Here is a 27,594-nt window from a genome sequence, read left to right on the forward strand (position 1 = left end):
ATAAGTATAAAAATGTCGAATTATCTAAGTTTTTTTTTAGAAATCAAAAAATAAAATTGGAATGTAATGGATATTTAAATTTATTTTATTTTTTATAGAGGAATGATTAAAGTGTGTATTGTACTCATCTTTGAATTTGGGTATATATATGATTTTTTCCTCTTCTCTCAGCTGATAAATATATTAAGTTAAATATAATCGTGGTAATTCAATAGGTCAGTTCAATAGCCGTAATTCTGCGGTTGTTATTATTAAAATTTTTCAATTGATCATGCATACGGTTTATATCGTTAGAGTTTTCGCGTGAGGCATTAGGTGGGTCTATTTCGCTAGAATCCCCGAGGGTTGATTGTGATTTGTCGATATTTTTATCGGTACTGGCATCGCCCGTATTTTCGGAAAATTTATTGGCACCGCATTGTTGAGCTTCCTTTGTAGTCGTACTTATTTTTTCTCCGTCCCCCTCCCTGTAATATTGCGAAGCTGCAATCCGCTTTCCATCCTTATCGGCGGGGTCATATGTGTTTTCAAAGTCCATTTCATCCTTGATATCGCTCCTTAAAATGTCTTCATCGCATAATCTTATTAATTTTTAGAGCATTTGTGTTGTTGGTTTAGGATAGCATAATAATTATTGACACTTATTAATAATGATGTTTATTAAATCAATATAATACAGAAAGATTCAAAATCAATCAGTATAACTAATATCGATTCAAAATAGATAGACTGTACAACACCCCCCCCCCCCAACCTTATTTTTTCCTGATGAAATCATATATTTAAAATTCATCGAGAAACATGTAAAATGTAAGATTTTTGGAACCAAAAAACAAAAGTTTAATGGCGGTGAAAGAGTATACATGGAACTCAACGTTATAACTGAGCTATAATCTGTAAATATATATATTTTTAAAGAAATACACTCATGCGAAAATTTTATTAAAGATCTGCGAAGTGACCCGAACTACCAATTTAAATTTTTTATCCTGTTTTTTCTGACCGGCCAGTATATTTACCTCCTCGGCCAGTAAAATATATTATGACAAGTTGTGCGGCATGGTTATTAATAATTTTATATGAAGGATAAACTTGTATAATTATCAGTTTTTAAAACATTTCTATGAGGAGTTCGGCCCAGCCCGTAAAAATATTTTGTATAATTGTCCGGCCCAAAAATCTTCGCGTTTCGAGGCGGGCTAAGCCTAATTTCTATAAATCAGCTGAGTATATAACGTAACTGTTAATATTTAATAATTTTAAAGTAAGAAGTTATAATAAAGAAAAATCAAACCTTTCGGCTCCAGTGGCGCTCATGTATTCATTGTTTTCATTCTGTCCAATATCAGTACCAAGATTTTTGTTGTTTGCAGCAAGATTGTTGTTACCATTACCGTTTTGTGGTTCCGAACAGAAAGTTGTGCTACTCACGACTCCCACTTCCATATCCTCGGTACCGCTACTATCGTTAAATTCGTCTTTGAGACCTTTGTTAGAAGTAATATTAGAAATAAATTTGCATTAAAATATGAGACACTCTTGAAATTTTAGATATTTTTTAACTTATCTAAACTTTTGTCCTTTACCATTTTATAAATAAATCAATTAGATAATTATACAGTATGCACCGAACTCTCAGAACACAATTATGACAACTCATTCTTCTATATAACTTTTGTATATAAATCTCGCATTTCTTATACTTGAAGACTAAAATTCCAGATCACAATACTCTGATCTAACTTTTCCTTGTATAAAACATAAATTGCGTATAAAAATATTAGGCTTTATTATTATAAATTATAACACTAGATCATAACTTTGTTTTAATTGATTTTCATATAAACATCTTATAAAAAGATATATCTTATCCTTATAGACTGAACCTACAGATTACACCTCCTCATTATTATATTCAATTTGAGAGCCAAGCAAAAAAAAGACTCTTACAAGGGAAACTGTTGTTAGAGGTGTAATTGGCATTGATTGCTGATGAAGTCTTGTTGAGAGAAGATCTATTTGATCTCCTTGACGAGGAATTACGGTCATGAATTTTGTTGTTGGCATTAGAGCCCTCCAACGTTGATCTTCTGCCTACATTGATATGACTATTACGGTTAATTGCTCTCTTGTGTGAAGAGGAAAGGTGTTGGCTAGAAGATGATAAAGAGGAGGAGTTTGCTTTTTTGTTGGTGGTATGATGGTTGCTAGATATTTGACAGGTGTACACTTCATCGTCCATCAGATAATCGTTTACCTCGTCCATTTCGTTAAATTTGTCATATTTTTCGTCCATAAAGCTGTCCCTTAAATCTACGTCTTCTTCGAAATCTTCGTCACCCGCATTGCTCTGACAATAAAGACTACCCGTACTACTGCTGCATCTATCGTCCCGCCATTTATCCAGACTCCTACGTCTTGCGTTCATAAAAAAATTACCAACCGTACTTAAATCTAGACCTAATTGTTGGGCTATGGTGCTTTGCATTTCTTTCGAGGGACGTTTAGTTTCTTTGAAAATCGCCTTAGATATTTTTAAAAAAATTTAGCTTTTTTTATTATATTTTATACCATAATTAATTGTAAATAAAAATAATTTTATTATTAAGATTTTAACTTCTAATGTTCATTTTATACAAATGATGATAAAATATAGAAAACCTTGAAAACATTTTTACTCTTTTTGCAAAACAAAATAAATGCAAAATATTATAAAAAAGTAAAAAATAGTTTATTCACACTTGTAATGTTCGTCTTTGTATATCGGTAAATACCAAGCGCGGTTTTTTATGACCATTACTACTATTACTGCTTTCAGATGAGGCTACATTAGGTGGTATGTTAAGTATTTGATGTTCAGGAATAGGCTCCGGTATGAAAGTTAACTTGTCTTCTTTCTTTTTCGAAACTATCGTTGATAATAAAATAGTTTAAGAGTGATGAAGGTAATCATGGGGGTCCCCCCTTTGCTAAATTTTGCAAGTTTAGTATACTATATATAGCTAATAAAATGAGCTCATACATTTTTCCGCCACCTCTTGACGAAAAAACATGTCATTACAATAATTTAAAAAAATATGACCTGCAAAAAATCATGCATAAAACCCAATAGATTTTATAATGGAAAACTACATAAAAGTCTCCCTTTAGGAAAGTTTCCGACATGTCTATGAGTAATGTTGTTATTTAGATTAAAGAGAAAGAGATTATAAATATATCGACTTATTATCTCAAATAGTCCCCGAAGCTTCGAAATATTTAATGATGTGAGGGGGGGGGGTGAAGAGTATTAAATTTTTTTTGTTTAAATGATATATGGCTTTTTTTAGTCAAAAAGTATCAATTTTCAACATATGATGTCCTTTTCTAATCTTGTTCGCCTGGCTAAGAGATCACTTTGTTTTTTAAAAAAAGTCATGTGGAATGTGTTTAAAATAAGCTACTTTATTTATATCTTAGGTTATACTAATGACTCTAGATTAACCAATCATTATAAAAGCATAATTATAGGAATTTTATAAATATTTTATATTATAATACTAGGAGTATTATTTTTCATTCAAATACAATAATACATAATTAAAAATAACAATGAATAATAATAATATATATTTTTGAAAACACTGAATAATTTTTTTTAATTATATAAAAAAAATGAGAGGGGAGGGGGGTAAATCGAAATCAGAACAAGGACGCGTTATCATTTTGTAACAAAAAAATCGTTTCTTTAATTGGAAAATACCATTATATTTTGTATTTTATATATTTTTTTGATAAATAGAGATGGGTAAAATCATGAAAAACAGTAGGTTTAATTCAACTTTAGATAAAATAATTCTGGATTTAAGGTTGGTGTCTAAAATTTTTTAAAGGGCGTCCAAATTGCGCGCTAGCGTTTATTTTAAAGACGTGCCCATGCCTAGAGAACTGCACGGGCTGTCGGTAGCCCGACCCGACCCAAGCCTCGGGTCGGGTTCGGACATCAAAAAAAAATTTCTCGGGTTCGGGCTCGGGTCGGGTTGTAAAAGCTGTCCGACCCGAAAACCCGACCCGACCCGAAAATATATATAATAATATTAATATCTTAAATAGTTAGTATAATTTATAATATTAATTATAAAATCATATTATTTAATATTTATCACATTTTAGGATTAAAATGTCAATCATATTAACATGTCATGTCATTATTAATTATTATTTTATAAACCTAACAACCGGATACCAAACTATTTTATTACTAAATTGTGTTTCTCGTAAATTACAAGATAAGACATATTTTATGTAAGTTTTATTTATTATTTAACTAGCCTATACATTGTCTTTTTTAACATTTGTTTTAACCCTTCACTACAAAGGTAGAAAAAACTCCCTTAACTACAAAGGTGGGGTCTATTTTACCCCAAATTTTGATTAGATATATCTCAAAACATATTAAAAATTGAGATCTAAAATTTTGAGTATATATTTAAAAAATATTGGAGATAATAAATACAAAATCTTAGATTAATATTTACTTCCAAAAAAAAGTTAGACAAATTTTCCTAAAATTACTGAAATAAAATTTTCTTTTTCAGTACTTCCTTTAATTATTTTATTATCACTAAATAAAATTCAAAAAATTCAAATTTTATTAAATCAATGTTGAATAATGATAATTACATAAATTTTATAAAAAAATATCATATATCAAAAAAAATATTAATCATCAAATATGTAAAATTATTAAAAAATAATAATGTAAATATATATCTTAATATTATTATTGAATATTTTTTTCTTAAGAAACTACAGAGGTGGTAGATACGTTTTTGGACTTCTCTCTATGGGAGGCTGACAATGCGTATTCTGATGCTAACGCCGAAGTTGACGAGCTAAAAAAATATCTAGATCCGAAATTATGTGTTGATGACGATAATATTTTAAAATGGTGGAAAACAAACCATTATGAGTTTCCAAATTTAAGTATTTTAGCTCTTAAATTCCTGGCTATCCCTGCTTCGTCGGCTAGCAGTGAAAGGGCGTTTTCAGCTGCTGGTAGGGCCTTTGAGGAGAGAAGGACTCGTTTAAAGCCAGATAAACTGGACGCCTCTTTATTTATATATCATAATTATTCACTTTGTGATAATTTTGATAATGATATTGATGAGGTCAATATATAATATAATATGTTCATTATATTTTTTATATATTTATTAACTTTTACATCATATCTATATTCGCATAAATGATGCTTATTATATAATCGTTATAATTTTTAAATTCGCTTGTATATTAATCGTTTTATAATATTTTTTACAAATTTTAAAAATGCAACTTAATATATATCTTGAATAGATTATGGCCGTCAAATAAACTTTTATTTAAGGTGGCTGAACTGAATAAATACACATAAATTTTTTTTTGGTTATTATAATATCAAAACTTAAATTGCAAAATTTTATTCGGGTCGGGCTCGGGTCGGGTTGGATTAAAAAATGTGTTCTCGGACTCGGACAAAAAAAAATTTTAAATTCGGGCTCGGGTCGGGCTCGGGTTGCGAAAAAATTACTTTGCAGTTCTCTACCCATGCCTATTCAAATTAGGCTGTTAATTTTATATTTATTTTTTGTAAGTGCAACCAACAAAATAAAAATTTCTTCCAATTAAGAGAAATTTGCAAAATATATACCAATTATAATATCCAAATCTTTACAAAATAATTACAATAGTATATATAAGGAGTTCCAAATAATTAATATTTTATTTAATAGAGATACCTAATTCAAACCATGATCATTGTGCAACCTCCACAATAATATTTTTGATGTATGAATGCAAAAGGTTTAAGAATAAATGGCTTAAAATTTTATTGTGTCTGATTTAAGTCTTTATAGCTCTTATATTAGCTACAATATAAATCAGAGACCTGCAAAGGTAACATTTGCACGACTCAGCCCGAATTCTTTTTCGGCCAGGCCCGGATTTTATATTTTCAGGCCCGGCGAGGTTAGGTCCAAAAATTTTCAGGTTATGCACGGATTTTTTTTTTTAATTTTCAGGTCCGGCCCGGATTTTTTTAAAATATATTATATTTAATTTTTATAGCTTATAATGGCATATACGGCCCGGCTATATGTTAAAAAAAATTTTTACGATCGGCCCGGGTATATTTAATAAAATTAAAATACAGCCCGGGCCTGCAGGTCTCTGATATATATTAATATAAAAAATGATTACTAATATCTTGTATACAAGAAATAATGGCTATAAATAATCTGCGAAAACAAAACAGCCTGAATAAATTAAAATAAGAAGCGTATCATTTATGTTGTTTGCATCATGCTTAATATCGAAAATCATTTTTTAAAAAAAAAAATTAATTTCAGAAAATATATAAAAATATAAACAATAGTCTCAATTTCATTTTAAGAAAATTGTAAATCAAATTGGGAAAGTTTCCAATCATATTTGAAAGAGTGTTTTTTTTCTTTGATTGCAGATTTTTAAAAAAATGAAAGGAAAGATAAATTTCAAAACTTTTTAATATTAGTTTAAATTTTTTTTTATATAAAGTGTATATGTGGCATCTTGTGGATAAATTTACATAATATATTTTACACAAAACATTGATAAAACAAAATATAAATTAAATATTCAATTTGTTATAAGCCTAATATTAGCATAATTTTAAAGGCAACCCAAAACTCTATTATTACAAAATAAAGTTAAAATTAATTTTAATAAGTAATTCATTCAAACTTTAGACGAAAAAGAGTATTAATTTTTATAAAAATATCATATTTACTATACCTTATTATGCATTTTTTATGTTTTTAAGTATAATTTTCTAAAAATATAATCGATTTCTAATTATAAAGATTTTATAATGACCTTTGTTTTAAATTCGCTTTTACTAAAATAATATTTAAAAAATAAAAATAACTTTTTATAAAAACAATCAAGAATTTGCTTTCCTTTAACTTTTTAAAATACTCTTAGAATTTTTGTTCTAGAATATTTTCTATATACAAATATTCACATTTTAAAGGGAAATGATGTCTGTCGTAAATAATTTCAAACTCTTTTCGCGTCCAGAACTTTAGATGGCTAAATATTTTTCGTTTCAAAGTGGTCAATATTAAAAAAAAATGCTTTAGTTCAACAAATAAATCAGCGTTTATATTTTTAAAATCCTCATTTTTTTAAAATTTATTAAAAGAGAAGGAGCGTTAAGTTTAATAAAAGATAGAATAAAATGATAAATTTGAGGATTTCAGAATTTTGTAAAAACTACGAGTGCATAAATTATATAGGGAGATAAGGCAAACGTCTATAATTTTTTTATCTTTAGAGCCAATTGTTTCAATTTTGTCAAGATTTTTATTTACACTAACTAACATATATTCACATAGTAGTGGGAGCTCCGTATTTAAAAGATATTGAGCAAAAACAACTTTTAAGCCCCTTTTCACCAACTTTTTTTAAAAATATTTTTACTTTGAGGCAAAGGTACTTTCGAATTTTATAAGATTTATATGTCACATTTCACAATATCTAAGCTACGATTAGACTAGGTCTGGGGTTTCTGGCTCATTAGAGCCATATAAGCCAACTTATTAGAGGCATTAATTTCACAGGGCACCGACCCCACAAAATATTTTAAGTGTGTTATCTACCTATGAAATCTACCAACTAAACCCTATTATGTTTACCAATTATTTTTGTAATGATCGCTCTAGAGATGCTACTATTTTGGATTGCGTTATTCCTGATAACCAAACCGCTAATTTAAGTTTCAAAACAACTTATGAGTATATAGCGGATTCACTATCTAAAGATAAGATAACAGACACTTCTGTCACTAATTTTAATGAATTAAATTTCCTATTTTACTAAATCCATTTTATTTGTGACTTTATTGCAAAGACAATTTTCTTTAAATATTTATAAATTTGTTTTTATTTATTATTTTATTTAAATCAATATAAATATAAATAAATAAAAACGTTTTGTAGGTTAAATTTGATAATTGTTATCTTACAAAAGGACTTGCCACCTTACCCAAGTTAGCGTAAATAGTAAAAAGCACGAATTTTACTTACTCTTGTAATAAAAATGGGATGGCCCTGTTTTTAAATTTATTTTATAGTCTAATGACGAGGATACAGACAATGATAAAACTAATTTAATCATAAAATAAAAGTAAAAGTTTATGACAAAACATCTTAAATATAACCCAGGTCTCCCCTACCTATCAGAGACCTTCAGAGCAGTAGCGTCACTAGGGGAGAGGTGCACAAGGACTTGAGTCCCCTGAAAAATTCCAAGAGCCTCCTAAAAATTTTGATTTTTTTTATACCAAAAAAATGTCAATTTGAAATTTTTATCAGTCATTTCTAAATATATTAGCTAAAAACATTCAGATAATTTTTTAAATTTTTTTTGAGTCCCATGAGATTGGAAAGGCTAGTGACGCCATTGTTTCATACAGAGGTCAAAATTTTAGGTCAGAACAGGATTTTTAAAAAAATTTCCGCCTGTTTTGGATTTTTAAAAAATATGGCCTGTCCTGAATATTATAAATTTTATATTCGGGCTGAATTTTTAAAATTTTTATCTTTAACGACCTAATATTTTCACAATTGTCATTATTTTGTAATTTGTTTCAAAAAGTGAATTGAATATATATGAGCGATAAATAAAGGTTAAACCACCTCTTATATGATTTTCCAATATTTTTTAACTAATTAAAATTAATATATATGTATTATTTAAATTTATATTATTTTAAAATAGGAAATATTTGTAAACCAGATCCGGGGTTTTAAAATTCTACGACCAAACGGGCCTTTAGGTCTCTTTAATGTTATTACAAATTAACACTATACTAATTAACATTATAAATAGAGAAAATAGGTCGAGAAAATTGATATATAAAAAAATCCATACGGGATAAATTTATTTATTAATATTTGTTTTTATTTAAACATCTGAAATTAATTAACCTAAAAAATAATATTGGATCTAAAAAGAGTTCAATATATTTTAGCAATAATATAATATATTTCAAAAATGTGTTTATACAATGGTAAAATTATAATATAATATTTAGTATTACAAAAAAAATTTTTAAATGATGGACTTTTCAAGGTAGATTGGTCTTTAAAATGAAATTTATCATGCTATTACTTCAACTAATTAATAATAAATATATTAGGATATAATTAATAATAAAAACTTTAAAACTTTTTAATAGTTTAGTAATAGCGCGCTATATAATTTTAGTTTTAAAGATTTGCTAAAAACCGGTGTCAATGAAACATAATAACCCTGCATTTTCTAAACCCCTATATCAGAGAGCTGCATGCTCGACCTGGCCCAGGTACACGGGTCGGGCCATATTTTATTTTTTTACTAATTGAACGGAATAAATTAAATCGGCATTATTAGCTATAAAATTAAAAATAAATGTAATATATTTTAAAAACATCCGGGCCGGGCCATCTCTGCCCTATATATTATATTTATAATAATATTTAATATAAATCATTCTATTTGATATGATAAAGTATGCTTATAATTTTTAAAAATATCGAAACAATTTGTTATATTATATAATTATTTTGATAAGTAGTCGCTAGACAAACTTGTCTAAAATATTTCTTATTACTCAAAACGCTTCTCTGAGCATATCTAAATATAAATTGCTTTTTTCGCAAGCTAAATTGTACAACTAGCGATAGAGCCAGGATAGAAATTCAAGAAAGTTAAAAATTAGTACGACGGGACAATGTAAGACAGGGAAATAAAAAAATTATCAAAAAAGGTTCAAATATATCATATTTATCAATCATATAATTATACCTTTATTTCGAATCGTAATATCGTTCTTCCCAACAGCTAGAATTTTTATTTTATGTTAAAATGTTTATTGGCTAAATTAATCATTCAAAAGATTGTAATAAAAGTTATAATACCCATCAAAAGAATATAGTGACTATGAAATCTAGAGCAAAAAGAAATCCAAAAGGATTAAATAGATTTTTTTAGGAACCAAATTAATTCCATACGCCCTTCTCTCTTAATAAAAGCTTGTAACAATATCTGCCACAAAAAAACATAGCATTGAATTTAAAATTTAAAGAGATTTAAATAGGCACACTGTTACTCCAAAATTTTTTGAAAAAGCATAGTATAATAATATAAGTTCTTAAGAATTTTATGAGTCTAAAAAAATCGCAATAATACCCCCCCCCCCCACCATTCATACATCCAAATACATTAGATATCGTGTAGTATGGTATGGTTAAACTGAGTATTCAGTAAAAAAGAGTGTGATATATAAATATTTTAAATAAATGTAATATTTATGAATTTAATTTATAAACTGATTTAAACTTGAAACATCCGTATTTTTCCTAGACTCAAATGAATTACATTAAGTAAACATTATTTGTTAAATAAACAAGAGCAATTTACTCCATTTAATATCTATCATTTGAGTATCATTGTACGGAATTTTTTTTATAATAATCGTATCAGATAAAAGTTCACATTAACATAAGCAAGGTTAGTAATAAATACACAAGAAATGATTTGGTTAATGGAATTATATTATTAGTGACATAATAATAATAATACTAAGACTCATTCCCACTTCTAGGCGAATGAAGAAGAAATTTATAACTCGTTATGCCAACTGATATGAAGTTTTAGACATTATTTTGATTCATCCAATTTATATTTAAGTTTTAAATAATTCATATATATTCCTCACAAGAATAAACATTAGAAAATGCATTTTGAATCGTATCAAAAATGCAAAATAAATTATTTATATAATAATAATTGAGGAGAGTCATTCTCATCTACAAATCTCGGTTTTCATTTAAAAAATTTTTTTTTGCTGCTTTTACAACTTTATCACAGGCGCGTACGCAGCGGGGGGGGCAGAAGGCAAACCCCCCCCCCTCCCCCCCCCAAGCCAAAAAATACAGATACCGGTTTTTCAAAAATATTATTGTTTATATTAATTTATATTTGTTAATATTTATTCCTATCTCATATTAAATATATATTTAATTACATTTATTATCACATTCAACACTGTTTATCAATTAATTTCGATTTCAAGTTTTCCGGCGTAATATTATCTTATTATTTTCAAATTTTTAGTGGAGTAATATTTATCTTCCATTTTCAAATTTCTAGTCAAATAATAATTATTCTGAAATTGTCCAACATGGAGAAAGAAATTGCAACCTTATCCAACGTGATAGAGTCTCCGCCATCAAGCAGTAACAGCTTTTATGGAGTTAGAAGAGCCGATTATTTGCTATTACTGAAATATCACAATGGCCTGAAAGAAATATTTCCTCAGAAGCAAGAAAATTATTGGATTCAATGCTTATTCCATATTTTTTTTCTCATTAGAATGTATTATTTAATTATACAACTATTTTATGTATTACTTTTCAAAAACATGACATTGACTTGATTAAGAAGAAGAGATTAGTGGAGAGCATTTTATTAGAATTCAAAGAAATTAGGGCTAATGTTGATGAAGAATTTCATATTTTATATGTTATTGTTAAGTCAAAAAGAGCGTTTATCATTAAACTTAAACTATATTTAGAGGTTTCACACACAATCTGAGCAATTAACCTAATACGGAATAAAACGTTTATTTATTGTGTATATTAATTAGGGAAATTGTTTCCTATCATAAGCCTGCGAGCTGCAGTCTTTTTTTACAAAAATATATAATATTTTAATTAATTTAAGGGTTCAAATTAGACAGGTTTTACAGTATTAGCAAGCAAACGCTACGCTATTAAGAATTATCGATTTTTTTCTTATTCTTACCATTATAATTTTATTTTCCCTTATATAGATATAATATAATAGTATATTATATAATTTTTTTTTTGCAATTTTATAAATTTACAGAATTTAATTTAATGCTTGCTTTTGCTAGTTGCCATTTTAAACAAAAAAAATATAAAAAGTATTTAACGCAAATTTAGGGAAATTTTTAGATTTGTAGTTATTAAATTTAAGTATATATTATTAATAATACATTTTAAGCATAAAAAAGGAATTAAAACAAAAAATATAAATGTATACGATTCATAAGCGGGAGCGTGCAAAAAAAACGGGTCAATAAGGAAAGGAAATCTTTTTTTGCAATATAATGATAGTATCTGTATCCGAGGACTGTAGAGGTAAAGTTTTAAAACTAGTAGGTCTGATGATATTTTTTCTATTTTCAAGCCTTGCTCGAATTTAAATTTTACCGTATTTTATTTTTAAATTTTGATCATTTTAAGGTCCGACGCAGATTTTCAAAATGTGTTCATTTTAGATAATAGGCTGTATTTTGTAAACTGTTTTAGAGAGAAATTAAAACAATGAGCAGGAAAAAAAAATTTGTTCGTTTTATATGATTTTCCAATAATTGATATAATTTAAATTCGTTATATTTGATCCAGCCCACGTTTTGCGAGCCAGATATACGTGTGAATTGGATTCTAGGGATTTGTATATTAAACTAAACACCAGTGGCTTATAACGACCTAGTGGTGAAGAACGAATAAAAGATGCCGATTATTTTCAATCTAATTATATGTATATACCAGTGCTAAGCTCAAATATTATTTTTTTAAACTAACCCTTTGAATGGTCAATCTTTTATTTTTGAATATTTTATTTGAAATAGATATAGTAACTGTGCTGCACACTCAAACATAGTAAAAATTTTTGATATTATTCTTAAAATGTATATATATATATATATATAACTTTTTGAGGTGATTAGAATAAAAAGGTGCAGCGGAGGATAAAAATAAAATTAACATATACACATGTAAGTTAATACAATAATCAAGGTAGATAAGGAGAAGGGAGTATCAAAATTATATAGGTATCTTACGATATTCCTCCTCACAATAGTAATTTTATGTGTAGAGAAGTTTTAGGAATGAATTTATGCCCGACAAGATAGTAATTTAGGCATAAAACAAATATTTTCAGTTTGCTATATAATTATACTATACAAATATACCAAAAGAAGGAAGAAAGCGAGGAGGCAAAAGCTTATGATAAAATGGAATGGTTTAATTTTATATTAATCATGATTTTTCGATATGATATATTTGAAAAATTGCAATATGATCTCGAAATATCTACAATCTTAAAATCTGAATTTTGGGGAAAACATTTAAATATTTTGAAATATTATATAGTATAGTTAATTATATAAGAGCTTTAAAAAATTTAATTTTTTGAAATTTAAAATTGGATGTCCAAATTGTTGGAATTAAATTTATTTGATGAACTTTATCAAGATGAAAGGTTTGCAGAGTCAAAAAAAATACTTAAAATCCAATATCAATGACCATAATATCTCTAATCATTGTTGAACGATCTGGAAGTAAAAATATATTGTTAACACTTTTAATTTCCTTAATCCCCAGAATCTTATAAAATTACGCAAAAGCAAATTTACTCATGAATAAATAAATAAAATACAGATATTAGCATTTCATCTCCAAGTGCACTTATTAATTTCCACTCAACATTCTGTAAAAAAAAGTAGGACTATGCTATGGTTTAAATCCGAAAATTTTCTGCCCAGTTGTAAAAAAAATTAACCCGCCCGCTTGCCCATGGTTTTTTAAAAAAAATTCCCTTATTAGCCCATTTAACTAAACCCGACATCCCCGCCTAATGTTTAAAAATTATTTAATTGATTGGTTTGGGGTGTTATTAAAAAGCCGGTCAATTTTTAATAACGGCCCGAATAAGGCTTTAGGTAAAATAATATTATGTAAGCCTCGAAATTTAGCAGCTAGATATCCAAACGTTTCTATCATCTATAAACAAAATCTCCAGGCTTTCATAATATTATTTTGGTTATAATCTTAATCGAGCAGCTTTTAAAAATCGACCCAAATCGGGTTTTCAACAACATCAGTTTAGCTCTTCATTTATTTTAATATATTTTACCCAAACTTACTATAAATTATGCATATGAAATAAAAACAAATATTTTTCAATAAATATAAACTCGTTTTTAAAAATATTTTAACCAGCCAACCAGCCGGTCCAATGTTCAAAATTTATAAAACGCCTAACTCTAAGTAGGATCCCTTGTTATAATGTTAGCACAGTGTATCATCTGTTTCTGACAATACCAGTTATGAAAAACTGGTTATAACATTAAAAATTAAGGTTAATCAAAAATGATATTCGTAGTCCAGTCTGCCCCAAAATCTTGATAAACTTCGACTTCAAAATATTGAATAATATATATACATTTATAAATACTTCTATTATTTGTAAAAATTGTGCAATTAATTTGGTATATTTCATAATAATTTTTAATTGAAAGTTATATTTTTATGTAGTCATTTATTCGATTTATATAACTATTTTTTAGTTACAAAAAAACAGTGACTTATTTTCAAAAATATCGTGACTTTTTTAAAAAAGTTACGGCATTGTTAAACATTATATTATATGGAACCAATTTGAGTATAATATAATTAACTTATTGATGATTTAATATATATTGATGATTTAATATATAATCGAATATAATAAATAAATTGGCCACTTATTAAAATTTAGCTATAAATTTCAAAACATTCATAATTATAATTGTATGAATTTTTATTTTTAAAGTTTCCAATTACTCAGAAATTAAAGGAAAAAAAACCGAGTTTGTTGGTAATAGTGTTGTTAAACGGCTCGATTTGAGCCGATTTTTAAAAACGGCTAACTCAATATTTTAGATTTCGCTAATAGATGTCTGTATCAACTATGAGTAAAATCTTTAGGCTTGCATAATATTTTTCTGAATAAAACATTGAGTTAGCCGTTCTTAAAAATCGGCTCAAATCGAGCCGTTTAGCAACACTAGTTGTCAAATAAAATTATCAAATGCTATTTTGAAATATATTATTTAAAAGATGTGATTTCTGGGTCCCAAAAATCGTATAATTTATCAAATAATTTTCTCAATTTGATATTTTCAATTTCATGTTTCTTTATAGGATGAGCAAAAAAAATTGCTTAGTTTTAATTAATGAGAATATTACAATCATATCATTATTATATTTTTTTATAATGCTAATATTTTATGTCTTTCATCATTACGCATCGTTTATTTTTAAAAAAACCCAGGAGAATAATTTAATTTTTGTTTGTTAATAATTGTTACCATGTTAAAATAAGGGATAAATAATGTTTCCCCAAAATAAATATACAGTCATTATGAATTCCATTTATTAATCAAGTCATCGCAGTCTTCTTTATTTTCTTCATTTTTGTAAAATGCCTCTTCAATTTCGTAATGACGTGCAACAGCGTTAATAAGAAACTCGATTGTGAAGCTACTTAGATAAATTCGGTGATCACAATTGATTTGGCAGCACAATAGTTGTGGCCAGATCCTATCACATTAGTAAAATCTTAGGGGGTAGAGAGTATTTAATTGCCTGAATTTTTGACGCAGTTGTGTCAATGAGGGGAGTATAGGTGAGGGGAGTAGTTATTTAGATTTTTTAAATTAAAATTTTCAAAGTTTTAATATTTTTTTAAAATAAAATAATTTTAATATTAATAAATAGTTGTTCGAATAAATTTAACATGACCTTTTATGTTATTATTTCTCTTAGGCGATATAGGTAGAATCATCACATAAAAAATATTCATGCATGATACCTTGTTTAGCACAAAATAAGAACTGATATATGACAAAAACACCTTCGTCAAAGACATTCAAATTTTAATTTAGAAGAAATAATAATATTTAAAATTTTTATTATTATTAATTTATTCTAAATCCACAAAAATACAAAGAAAGGATTTTATTTTTTTATATGCAATAAAAATTCTTAATTTAAACCGATATGAAACTCATTTATAGTTTGAAGGGCGGGCCAAAATGTGTGCTTGATTTTTAAAATGAGTAACCCATGATTTAGCAAATAATATTTCACAAGCCTGGAGTACTCATAGACGGCAGAATAGTTTGGACATCACTTAGCAAAATCTCTAAGCTTAGGTAATATTATTGGTCCTAAAATTTTAATTTAAAAACCGCGAACTATACTCTTTACAATAATTGAAAATAAATAGATCCATCTCAGTTCAACTCGATCAAATATATGTCAAAAATTAACGTATCTTTCCTAAAATTTAATTTAAAATTTAGTCTTTGTAAATGTTAATATTTTTAAAAAATTATTTATGGCTATAATTCATACGTTGGCGTTCGTCGATACGCCACACTTTGTTTGTCCCGCGATCTAAATGTGTATAAATTAAATAATAAAACAGTATTTTTATGAATTATAAAAACTTTGAATATAATTGACTAAATCGATTCGACACCAATCAATAATGCCATACATATTTTTTTTAAATAGATAGGCCAATTTTTGGATTTTATATCGAAGCCAACAAGATATGTTTTTATAAAAATTAAAAAGGTCGCCCTAAAATTCCCATCCTTGCAGAATACTAATAATCCTATCAAAAATAAAAATGTAATTGAATGTAGATGTATGTATAATTAATTACGAGCATATTAAAAAAATTAGGCGTCTGTTAATTATAATATAAAGCATAGCTTTAACATTTCAAAACTGCAAATTAACATATAGATAATTCATAAATACATAGTCGCTCATCTGTGTTGGGTTGAGCTATCTGACATTTTTTAAATAAAAGAGGCAAAACTAGGATTTGAAAAATACCATGCTTACATCTTTCTATCAATAAAAAAATAAGGGTGACCCTGGTATCAATTATAACTGAGGCCGAAAAAAAGTTCGAATCGAATAAAGGACAAAATTTTATGAAGATATTTTAAATTAATGACGAAATATTATTTTGACCTCGTAATTTCGAATAAGTTTTATAATTATCTATTATTCTAGCCTCTTAGAAACCTAAAATAGACCTGCTCTGTATCAAATCTCGACTTGACCTATGGAGTTCAGATTAGTTCAGTGGAGTTAGGGATGGGCTTTAAAATAATATGACCAGATATAGAGCCGAAAAATTACAAACACGAGTCAGTCATGGCTAAAAATAATTTCCGCCTAGGATTTTATATAATAGATTTAAATTGTATCAAGAACTATACGAGTTGAAAGACATATGATAGATCTTTTAAACACCATGCGCTACTCTTATTTTTGACTTGTATGATTCTTGACCATAAAATAACTAAATTCTTGACTAGCTTGAGCAAAAATAATTTTCTAAAAACCTATAGGGCCCGGCTGAAAAATAGGGAAAAAATGTACTTGGTTTTTTTACAGATTAATAATTTCCATAGTTTATTTGATTAACGAATGCATTTAAATGTTAGAAGAAGTTTAGCATTCAGGTATCTATGTGAGACCATGGTATAGCGAACCGGATTTTGTAAAAATGGCTATAAAATCTGTAAATATTAACAAAAAATATTGCCAGACACCTTAATATATAATTATTTTTATTTTCTAGCAAAAAAAACCAGGGAATATTTCATTCGCTACTTACAGTGGTCTGTAAAACCATCATGGGGTAGTGATGATCATCGCAAAAAAATGTTTTTGCAAAGAATATCGGATTATTTTAAACTTAAAATCCCTATTTTCATAATTTCTAAAAATGTTCTTCTGGTTCAGATATATTTTCAAATATTACTATTGTATTGCTTATTTATAAAATATATAGGAATAACATTTTTTCCAAAATATTAAATTAATCAAATTGAATGTTTATCAATTAGCCTATAATACTTCACTATATAATTATAAACTATATTTTTAAATATTTTTTGCACTACCCTAGTAAAATGCGGGCGCCCATGACTACTATATATATAATATTTTATAAACTAATTAGATTATATTTTTTCAAATCTAATTTAAAACTTAAATTATTTATCTTTTTTTGCACCTATAAATTTTATATAATATATTAATTTTATAAGCTAAAATTGTTTTGCATTAAAAAAACTGATGTAAAATCGAGTTGTATAATATGATATTGTATATACGTCACATTCAATATAAACATGATGAATCTATAAATATATACCATATATTTATGTATAATGTAAATAAGTCTACTAAAATAGTTTAAATGATTTATATCAGAAGCTATATTGATACATCATAGTTCATAAATTAGTATGATTAAAGTGAATATTTTATACTATGAAAACAATTCTTATCTTATAAATATGTTAAATTACCGTAATATTTTTTTCATTATCTTCGAAAACATTTTTATATTTACAATAATCCATCAATTGGTAATATCTATATTATTGTTTAAGAAACTTTGTCATTGTGCATATTGTTCTAATTAATAGTACCCAAAATTATTGTAATACTTTTAGAATGAAATTTAAATATATCTTTCATTATTTAATAGAAAGAAATAGATATTTTTTTTAATAGAAAATGTTAATCTAATTAAATATGAAATTAGTCATGTCAATTTTTGTCAAAAATGGTCTTACTTACCCACCCGACAAGCTCACAATACTAATAGTTATTCATATAATATAAAACTCAAATACATGATAGGGGGTTTAAGATTTCAATTGATATATTATTATAAAAACTCTAAATTAAATTCATCATGGAACAAAGGTTTCGACATCTATTAGCGAAATCTCGAGGCTTAGGCAATATTTTTCTGGCTAAAATATTGAGTTAACCGTTTTTAAAAATCGGCTCAAATAGAGTTTTGCAACACTAATCATAAACATATATTTTGAGTATAAAATTTTAAAAGTTGACGTATTTGAAATTTTTTCTATTATATGATAAATATCTATTATAGGATTAAGTTTTATAATAAATAGGATTAGACTCATGTGTCCCGTGATTAGCGGTACCCAGTCTCCCCTAATAAAAGAAAATACTATCATTTATATCTAATAAATAAAGTGGAAAAATATTTAAATAAAGCAGATAGTTTTCACACTTAATGCAGTAAAAATAAATTCCTTAGACTATCATTTTTTATTTGATGATCAAAAAAAAATATGTTAAAATAAGAAATAAATTGTATATTATTATAGACAATAATATTTGCATTTATCATACAGTAGGGTACCCCGGGGTAAGTTGGTAAACTTTGGTTCAAACCTCAATACATTCAATTCCATAAAACTAATCTAGATAAATATAACATTACGGATCCTAAAAAAAGTGTAGAATATTTAATATAGTTAATATATTTTTTATAGACATTATTTTTGTTTTTTATTTATTAGACAAAATCTGGTCTGAGCACATTGTTCATTGTTGATTTATCCATAAAATAAAGGTCTAATATATAATCTTTAAAAGTAAAAATTGCAATAAGATTCGAGAATATTAAATAAACAAGTATAAATATTAATTTAAAAAACACATCATTTTAAGGATACATATGAGCTCTTTCTTTCTCATAATCCTCAGCGCAAAAGATTTTACGATCTTTTTCCTTCAATTATAATTTCGAATAAAACTAAATATATATATTTAAAAAAGAAGCTAAAATGACAATGGACTAAAGTACCTAAGACCAACTACAACCGCGTCTTCCAACTTTATAAATATAATTCAGCATCATGTTAAGGTTTATTTTTTAAGGTGCCAGATTATAAAGTAGGTTAAAATTTGCCTAAAATTATTTATTAAGGATTTTTAAAGTTTATTTATTAATTTAAAAGGAAATGTTTGTAATTAATTTTGTTATTTTTGGAATGCTAAAACACATTTTCCCCTGTAACCAATAATTTAGTGCATAATTCGCTATATTAGGGTTGATTTTTCACTGTTATACAAAAATATCTTATATTGGAGTGTACTGAAATAACCCTGTATTGAACATGCCCCGGCCTTCTACTATATAAGAAATTTTATAATTGCATGATTAGTTTATCTAAAATTTGATCTAACTTTAAACTCAATTTTTCCCAAAATCCTGGGGACTAAATATTTAAAAAAACTTGGCCTAATAAAAATAGATGTATTTATAAGTCTAAACTAAAAAAATATACAGATTCAAAAAATTAAAGAACTTAAAATTAAAATATCTAAGATACACAACAACGACATATATAATTATTATAATAAAATTCTCAATTTATTGCATGTAATCAAGCATAATTTTCCAATTTTTAAATGTACAATCACCATTTAATTTATATATAATTTTATATTCTGTGACTACGAGTTATAAAAAAAATCGATAATATATTATATTTATTTAGACTCTCTGTGTATATCATATAATGAAAAAATAATAATTTATAGGCTCCTTTATTGTAAACAAATGCTTAATCTAATATATATAATATATATTCGAGATTTTCAACGTTATTTTTATAAAAATGCACTGATAGTTCTAACTAAAAATCCAATCCTTAAGTATTGGCTTTATAGATTTCATAAAATTTTCATAAAAAAATCTGGGCAGAATTTTTAAAATTAGTTTTTTAATTTTTTTTAAATATTCATTTAAATTAGGCACCCAACGTTGTCACGCCACCGGTTAAAATATATATTACTTCTAGTAATTTTAGTTGTAACAATGTATTTTATATTTAAAAGGGCTAATAATATATCCTATTCTATTTTTTAAAACTATTTTATTTTGTTAAATAAGCTAATATGCAATTAATTCCATCAAATATATGTTCATTAAAAAAAACCATATGTAATTATTATGTATTTAAAAATATTTATAAATCCTAAAAGTAAAAATCTTCTTGATATAATGCTTGAGGAAAAAAATAAATAAAAGCAAAAGTGATCGGCGAAGAGATCATTTTACCCCCTTTTATTATATTGAAGATTAAATAAATCAAATTATTAGTGTATATATAATATACCGCTGAGATTATGCACGGCCCGGCCTGTATAAAATATTTTTCGGGTTGGGATGGCACGGAATATTTTAAAAATATTCTAATCCTTGTATAACGGAAAATGATGATTTTTCTTTCAAAAACTTCGGGTCAGGCCAAAATTATTACGGGTCAGCCAGAAAATAAAAAATCTTCCCGGGCCGGTTTGAGCCGAGCTGATCTCTAATATACCAACAAAAGCAGATGAACAAAGTATATCTAATATTTTTTTTAAAACATGCCATAAGGTTTCTTAGGGAATCAGAAAAAAAACACGAATAACTAATAAAAAAGAAGAAAATTATAAGATTTCTGGGGTTTACAATCAAAAAGAGGAAAAACATTATAAACGACAAACGAGAATGTTATAAAATGGTGGGTTATGATGTAAATAATTAGGGCGGTGGCTTGCAAATCTGAATTCTTGAATAATCGATTAAATTAAAATATCGAGTGGAACTATAAAATAGGGGTGGATAGGGATAAAATTCAGACTTCTTTTTCTTTAAATTTCCTAGATATAATATTTAAAATTTATCTGACAAGATTTTTTTTAGATAATTATTTTTAGATTTTTATAAATGTAAATTTGATAAATAATTCATCTATTAAATTTTCGAAAAAATTGAATTTATATTCGTCTTTAACATTTTCTACCAAATCATTAACGATAATAAATTATTCATTCAGTAACATAGTATAACCGTTTATGGCATAACGGGCTCAGACGCATAACCAATTGCGGGGGGGGGGCATCGCAAATTTTCTTGTTCTCGTAACTATCATTTTAAGCAATAAAAATTTCCACCATACACATCCCCTACCTCCCTCTCCCCCAAAAATGTAGAGAATATGTCATTATAAGGAAGAAAGTGAAAGGAATAAACTTTTTAAATTCAAATTTTTTTTAAAAAAGGATTTATATTTTAAAAAAAAAGAAAACCCAAAATTATTTTTATAAAAATCGAATACAATTTGGCCTAAAGATTTACAATAAAATTCATCTAATAGACCCCCCCCCCCCCACCCTTTGGCAAAATCCTCGATATGCCTACGTTTGCTTTTAACATTTAGAGCCTATTATTAAATTCGAACCTTCCTATGAGTATATGCCTAAATCAAGAAGTGCATACATAGCTAAATGATAATAGCTAGCGGTGCCATTAGCTATAAGAGGACTATACTTTATATTTAATGCAAAATAATAATTTTATAAATATAAATGATTCTTTACCTTTAGTTTCAATAAATAAGAAATCTTTGTTGCGGTTGAATCATATAAAAATGGATAACATGGAAAAGATAGGGAGTTGAGTTATGTTTTACTTATTAGAATTTTTTTAGATATAGTGGGAGAATTGTCTAAGCAAAAAAAAAATTATGAAAAAATAACAAAATATCAGCAAGATATCATCCATCGATTAAAACATATATTATAGGAAAATACCACTTTGATATAATATGGAATAAATATCGACCAATTTTTTTAAGCATTATATAAAGATTTATTGATTTCTCAAGCAATCAATAAATTCAGACTTCGAATTTTTTTTTACCGATTTTTAAATATTACAATATTAACTACTTTTTATATAGGTGTATATCCCGCTGATCATATCAAAAGAAACAATCTGCGAAGATAGAGATTGCTTTTAATTTAATTAAGCGCAATAATGTTCATTATTATGAAAATATCGTTTTTCTAAATTCGGATTTTGAAAAATGTTAAAAATAAGTTCCCGAATTGCAAATAAATTAATGATCACATATTAGAATAACCTGCAAGTCTAAGTGCCGACATTCTCTGAAATTCAGGTTCATCCAACCATTTCGACATACGTCTAAAGGTTTCTCTCCCAGATTTAAGTTTGCTCCAAGGTTTAGGGTTCCTCAAAAGGTCACTTAGAGTTCCCTGACTTCTGCACAATACTCTCTGGGCGAAAACAGCCTGGGGAATGCTATACCTTTTAAGTTCGCTAGATATCTTTTGAGCCAAATCCTTTGTATTAATCTCTTCCATTTCCTCGCCACCACTTCCTGACGTGGAACCCATATTATTATTATTGAGGTCCGAAATGGTTTTCTGATCTGAGAGATTAATGATTGATGCACATTTTGAGTCAGGCAACAATATGGGAGCAGAGCTTAGAGTCATGGGGGACATACTTATGATCCCATCTTCTTCGACGATTCCTATAGTGGAGCTATTGTTAGCTTTATGCTTTGATTTAGAGGTTTTAGTCACTCCTTGGTTGTGTGATTTAACGTTCGTTGTATTTTTCGATTTGTATTTATTAGTATTCGAATTAGCACTTGAACTGTTTTTATCCTCTTTAGACGGAGTGTTGTTGTTCACGAAATTATTAACAGTTGTGATTGGAGGTGGTAAGGTGGGAGTTGAACAAGGTGAGCACCCACCGGAAGAGTTAAGCGAAGAATTTTCTAGTATCAAGGGTTGAGAAAAGTGTTCTGCATCCTTATTATCGCTGTTTATCATGTGCTGACCGAATATATTGTCATCTGTATGCATTTTTGACGATTCTATGTTATCATTTAAAATATGGGTAAAGTGGGTAGAATCGGTGGTTAGAATGGAAAAATTATTTCCCAGTAGGTGATTTTTTTTAGAGTGTTTATTAGATTCCATAAGATCGTTCTTGATGACGACTATGTTGGGTAACTTACCGTTGATGTCAAAATTATTGTGAAAAGATGTGATAGTGTTTTCCTCTGATCTATATATGTCCATCAAATGGTCAGGTATATTTAATGATTGACTAACGTTGTTTAATCGTGCATAAAATTGTTGTGGTATCATTGAATTTGTTTGGATTATATTTGATTGTGCGAAAGTGTTTGGTTGGTAATTTCCGACATTTATTGCATTTTTGTTGTTTAGGTTTTCTTTAGATTGAGATGTCCTATTAACCTTTGGTTTTTCGTAAGATAATTTTGATTGGTTAGGATAAGTGGAGGTTCCATGATGATGAATTACGATGTTACTATTTCCAGCTCCCAATATATTGTAGTTGTCTAAAGCATTGTTTTCAATATTTTTGGATAATATGTCACCACGATTGTCCATAAGGAAAGAGTTGGTGTTATGATTCGATAGAATATCATCAAGTGTAAGAATATTCTGTGATAAATTTTGATTTGGAATCTGTTCGATTTCCTGAGCCATCAATAACAACTTTTGCGTGTCATGATCCTGGCGTAAAAGATTCTTTTGTTCGGTCTTAATATGGCTCATACCCGTTGTCAAATTATTTTCTAAATTTCGAAGTTGTAAATGATGTTGTATATAATTGAAATGATCAATTTCTAAAGCTGTTTGCAGTTCCGTGCTTGCATTGGACTGCGAAGAAATATTGTTTAAGTTGTTATTTATAAAATTTATGCAGGAATCATTCGACAGAAAAGATAACGTAGAATTTTTAGAATTTGTATTGGATAAATTATTCGTTGGGTTTATATTGTAATTTAGATTCAAACCGAGTGCAGCCAGCTTTTCGTATTGGTAAGAATCCATTATGTTCAAAGCTGATAAGTTATTATTGTTCAGTAACTGGTATGTGGAAGTAACCATTTGATTTTGAAAACTATCTATAAGATTTGATGTTAATGCGTCATTATCCGATGTATCCTGAATATTTGATCCTAAATAATTGGGTATATTGGTTGGATCATAAATTTCATTTTTGATGCTATTCGCTATAAAATTCTCCATTTCTTTTTTACTTTCGTTGTCGTTAATAGTGAAAATATCGGATCTTAACACATTTTGGAGGTGTTGAATCTGATTTGATAGTACTGGGTTCGTCAAATTACGGATGTTAACTTTCTCGTTATTCATATCAGCTTGCATGAGCAAAGCCTCCAGTTTTATTGAATGAAGCTGTTTCTTTTCGTTTTCAACGTTTGAACTTCCGGAATAAGGATAATTGTAAAACGATTGGTGCGTAAGCGGGGAGTAATTCGATCTTTGGTTATTATTTTCTAGTAACACCATGTGGTGATTCTGTTGTTGCTGATCATGCAATTGTTGATGATGTTGGTGTTGCAAATGTTCGTGAGAGATCATAGAGGACGACAGATCGTTGGATTCGTTTTGATTGAAAAACTTTTCCGTTACCGTTGAAAGTATAGATGGTAAAGGTTGAAGGGGGGTAAGGGTAGCATAAGTTGCTAAATGGTTGTTATTGGATTCATTGTCGAATGAAGAAGAATGGTTCATCCCTATCATGCCACTTTCCAGGGAGGATAATAAAATATGATTATTGTAATTGTTAAGATTGTGATCGATCATGCTGAGAGGGAAAATGGAGGAGGATGAGAGAAGCATATCAAGAGGGGGAGTTATGTCGTTTCGCAGATAATCCTTGGTAGATATATTAGTGGCATTTTTATCTTTATTATCTATGTTCATAGTACAGGACGAATCGAGTAGCAACGTTTTTATATTGGTCATATTGTTGAAATCCAGACAATTTGCGTTATTTTTTTGAATAACATTTTCGGAGTTTTCGTCGGTAATTGACATTACGGCTTCTTCCAAAAAATTGGTCATCATAGAAAGTGTAGAAGCGGGGCTAGTTCGCTTGCTGACATTTATATTGGGATTCATTATCTCGTTGATAGAATTAGACACAAAATTGATTCGATTGTTAATATTGTTGAGTTGATTGACATTGATAGTGGCATGGGGAATAGTTGAACTCGCGCCCTGGGATTTGTTGGAGTTCACCCCCAAAGGAGAAGTAAATTTTGATAAAGGGGCCAGAAATGAAAAATCTCGGTTTTGTGAGTTTAAAGTGATAGTTTTGTTGGAAGGGTCGGGATTGGTGTATTTGAAAAATGAGGGTAAAGTTGTGGAAAGAGACGATACTGAAATATTTTCGTTACTATGCATATCCATATTATTTTTAATTTGAGTATCTATGTTATTTTGATTGTAATAATCTCTTGAAGAAGAGAACCTCTTGATAGAAAGCACTGGAATCTTATCTATACCCTGTTTGTAATTAAGGGTCACTTGATGATGGTCTGCTATGTTATTGCTGATCGACTGCGGAAGGCAAGAATAGGTATTGTAAGATGGTTTTGAGGATGATGTTCCTTCTTCCATTAACGCCTATAATTTATAGTATATAGGTAAAATTAGAATAAGGGTTTAAATTTTTTTATAAATTACCAAAGCTTATAGGATATCATCATTGTGTATAATTTTTTTAGAAATATAGTTTTTTTAGTACCTTAGTATCATTTATTTTATTAAAAATTTTGAATTTACATTATGTTCATATCATTTTATACATTAAAGTATAAAATATTTAAAATTTTTTTATATATATATTTTAAAATCCTTTTAGCATTTATATTGAATTTGTAGTACATCCATCCCACTGTATAAATAAACGTATAAAAAATAATAATAAAAAACAAAATATTGAGAATCGTATATATTTTTTAATCAATTTTCATATTTTTATTTATTATTTATTTCGGCATATTTTTTATTATTATATTTAAATAAAAAACGAAATGAAATTATATTTTGAAAGTATTTCATTATATATAAAATAAAATTAAATTCGTTATATTATAATAATATTTTTTCCAAATAACGGTTTTAAAAAAAAATTAGAATAAATATTATTATTAATAATCTTTCATAATAATAAATAATTATACGGCATCAATAGATAATTATTTATTTTGTTTTTTATTAATTAAGTGATGGCTCGTCAGCCTATTTTCTATTATAGCAAATCTTTTTTTTGAGCTCTTTAAAAAATATGGCTTTTAAGTAGTCTAGTTACTCCTAGATGGTTTTTTAATATTTAGACCGTTTTCAAAATATGAAGTTTGGTGAGAATTTTGTTTAATTGTTTATAATTATTTTATTAATATTATACTTCTAAAGGATAATCGCATCTTTAACAAAAGAATATAAATAAATTATATACAACCAAAGGACATGATATCACAGGAATTATTCTTATTTTTTTAGACAAAAATCTTAGCCTGATACAGATTTTAAAATTTTTATAAACTAAATATCGCCTTTATCAACCCTGGGAACTCTTTTTTAAAATAATCATATAAATGTATTCTCCTGTATAAAGACAAACCTGCTTCTAATGCAAAGGGAAATTGATTGATATGTATCGTTCGTTACATAAAAATCTGTGAAGCAAAATTTGCAATAAAAAAAACGTATAAAAAAAAGTAACGCGGAGACAATAAAGGTGTTTAAAAAAAAGGTTTTGTACAAATAAAATAACATAATCATTTTACTAGGCAGATGAGATTCTTATCGAAGTGTCTATAAAGATGTATAATATCTTCTTTAAACATATTTTTCTTAAAATAATATACTTATCTAATTTTTATACTAAAACTTTCTGAATATTTTATTTAAAATTGTATATTAATTTCGATAAATAAATTAAGAAATAAATAAATATATATACAAATACATAATAGTAACACAGCTGAGGCAGCTGTGGTATATTTTATACCAATATTAATTATTTTTTGATTTTCATTCTTATATTTTTCATTTATTATTATTTATATTATTTTCTTAATAATATTATATAACATTTTATAATAATTAAAAAACTAAAAAACCACATTACTAAAAATGTAGGAAAAGGAGGAAAATCTGCTTATTATTAATTAAGGAATGAAATAATAAA

At 27.1% G+C, this 27,594-nt stretch overlaps 1 protein-coding gene across 3 annotated transcripts; it reads right to left on the reverse strand.

Moving 5' to 3' along the window:
* Positions 1-27,307, reverse strand: LOC135927550 (putative uncharacterized protein DDB_G0282133). 3 transcript variants are annotated; one of them, XM_065463600.1, is made up of 8 exons: positions 27,191-27,307; positions 22,670-26,024; positions 16,254-16,295; positions 9,847-9,882; positions 2,742-2,908; positions 1,951-2,524; positions 1,295-1,487; positions 1-581 (listed from the first exon to the last, which is right to left on the reverse strand). In XM_065463600.1, the coding sequence occupies exons 1-8, from the start codon at positions 27,248-27,250 to the stop codon at positions 209-211; spliced, it is 4,800 nt and encodes a 1,599-aa protein (XP_065319672.1). In that variant the 5' UTR covers positions 27,251-27,307; the 3' UTR covers positions 1-208. The 3 variants fall into 3 exon arrangements, with proteins under 3 accessions (XP_065319672.1, XP_065319675.1, XP_065319674.1); XM_065463603.1 differs by lacking the exon at positions 27,191-27,307 and adding an exon at positions 26,085-26,229; XM_065463602.1 differs by lacking the exon at positions 16,254-16,295 and having other exon boundaries at positions 27,191-27,306.
* Positions 27,308-27,594: the final 287 nt, after the last annotated feature.

Source organism: Gordionus sp. m RMFG-2023, chromosome 3, assembly GCF_954871325.1.
Source record: "Gordionus sp. m RMFG-2023 chromosome 3, tfGorSpeb1-WG-v2, whole genome shotgun sequence".
In the NCBI taxonomy this organism is placed as follows: Eukaryota; Metazoa; Nematomorpha; class Gordioida; order Chordodea; family Parachordodidae; genus Gordionus; species Gordionus sp. m RMFG-2023.

Coding starts and splice junctions, on each gene's coding strand:
- LOC135927550 (XM_065463600.1), bottom strand. CDS start 27,250: ATGTTTAAAGAAGATATTATACATCTTTATAGACACTTCGATAAGAAT. Junction 2,909..9,846: donor TATTACGATTCGAAATAAAG/GTATAATTATAT, acceptor TATCAACGATAG/TTTCGAAAAAGAAAGAAGAC. Junction 2,525..2,741: donor TACAAAGACGAACATTACAA/GTGTGAATAAAC, acceptor AAAATATCTAAG/GCGATTTTCAAAGAAACTAA.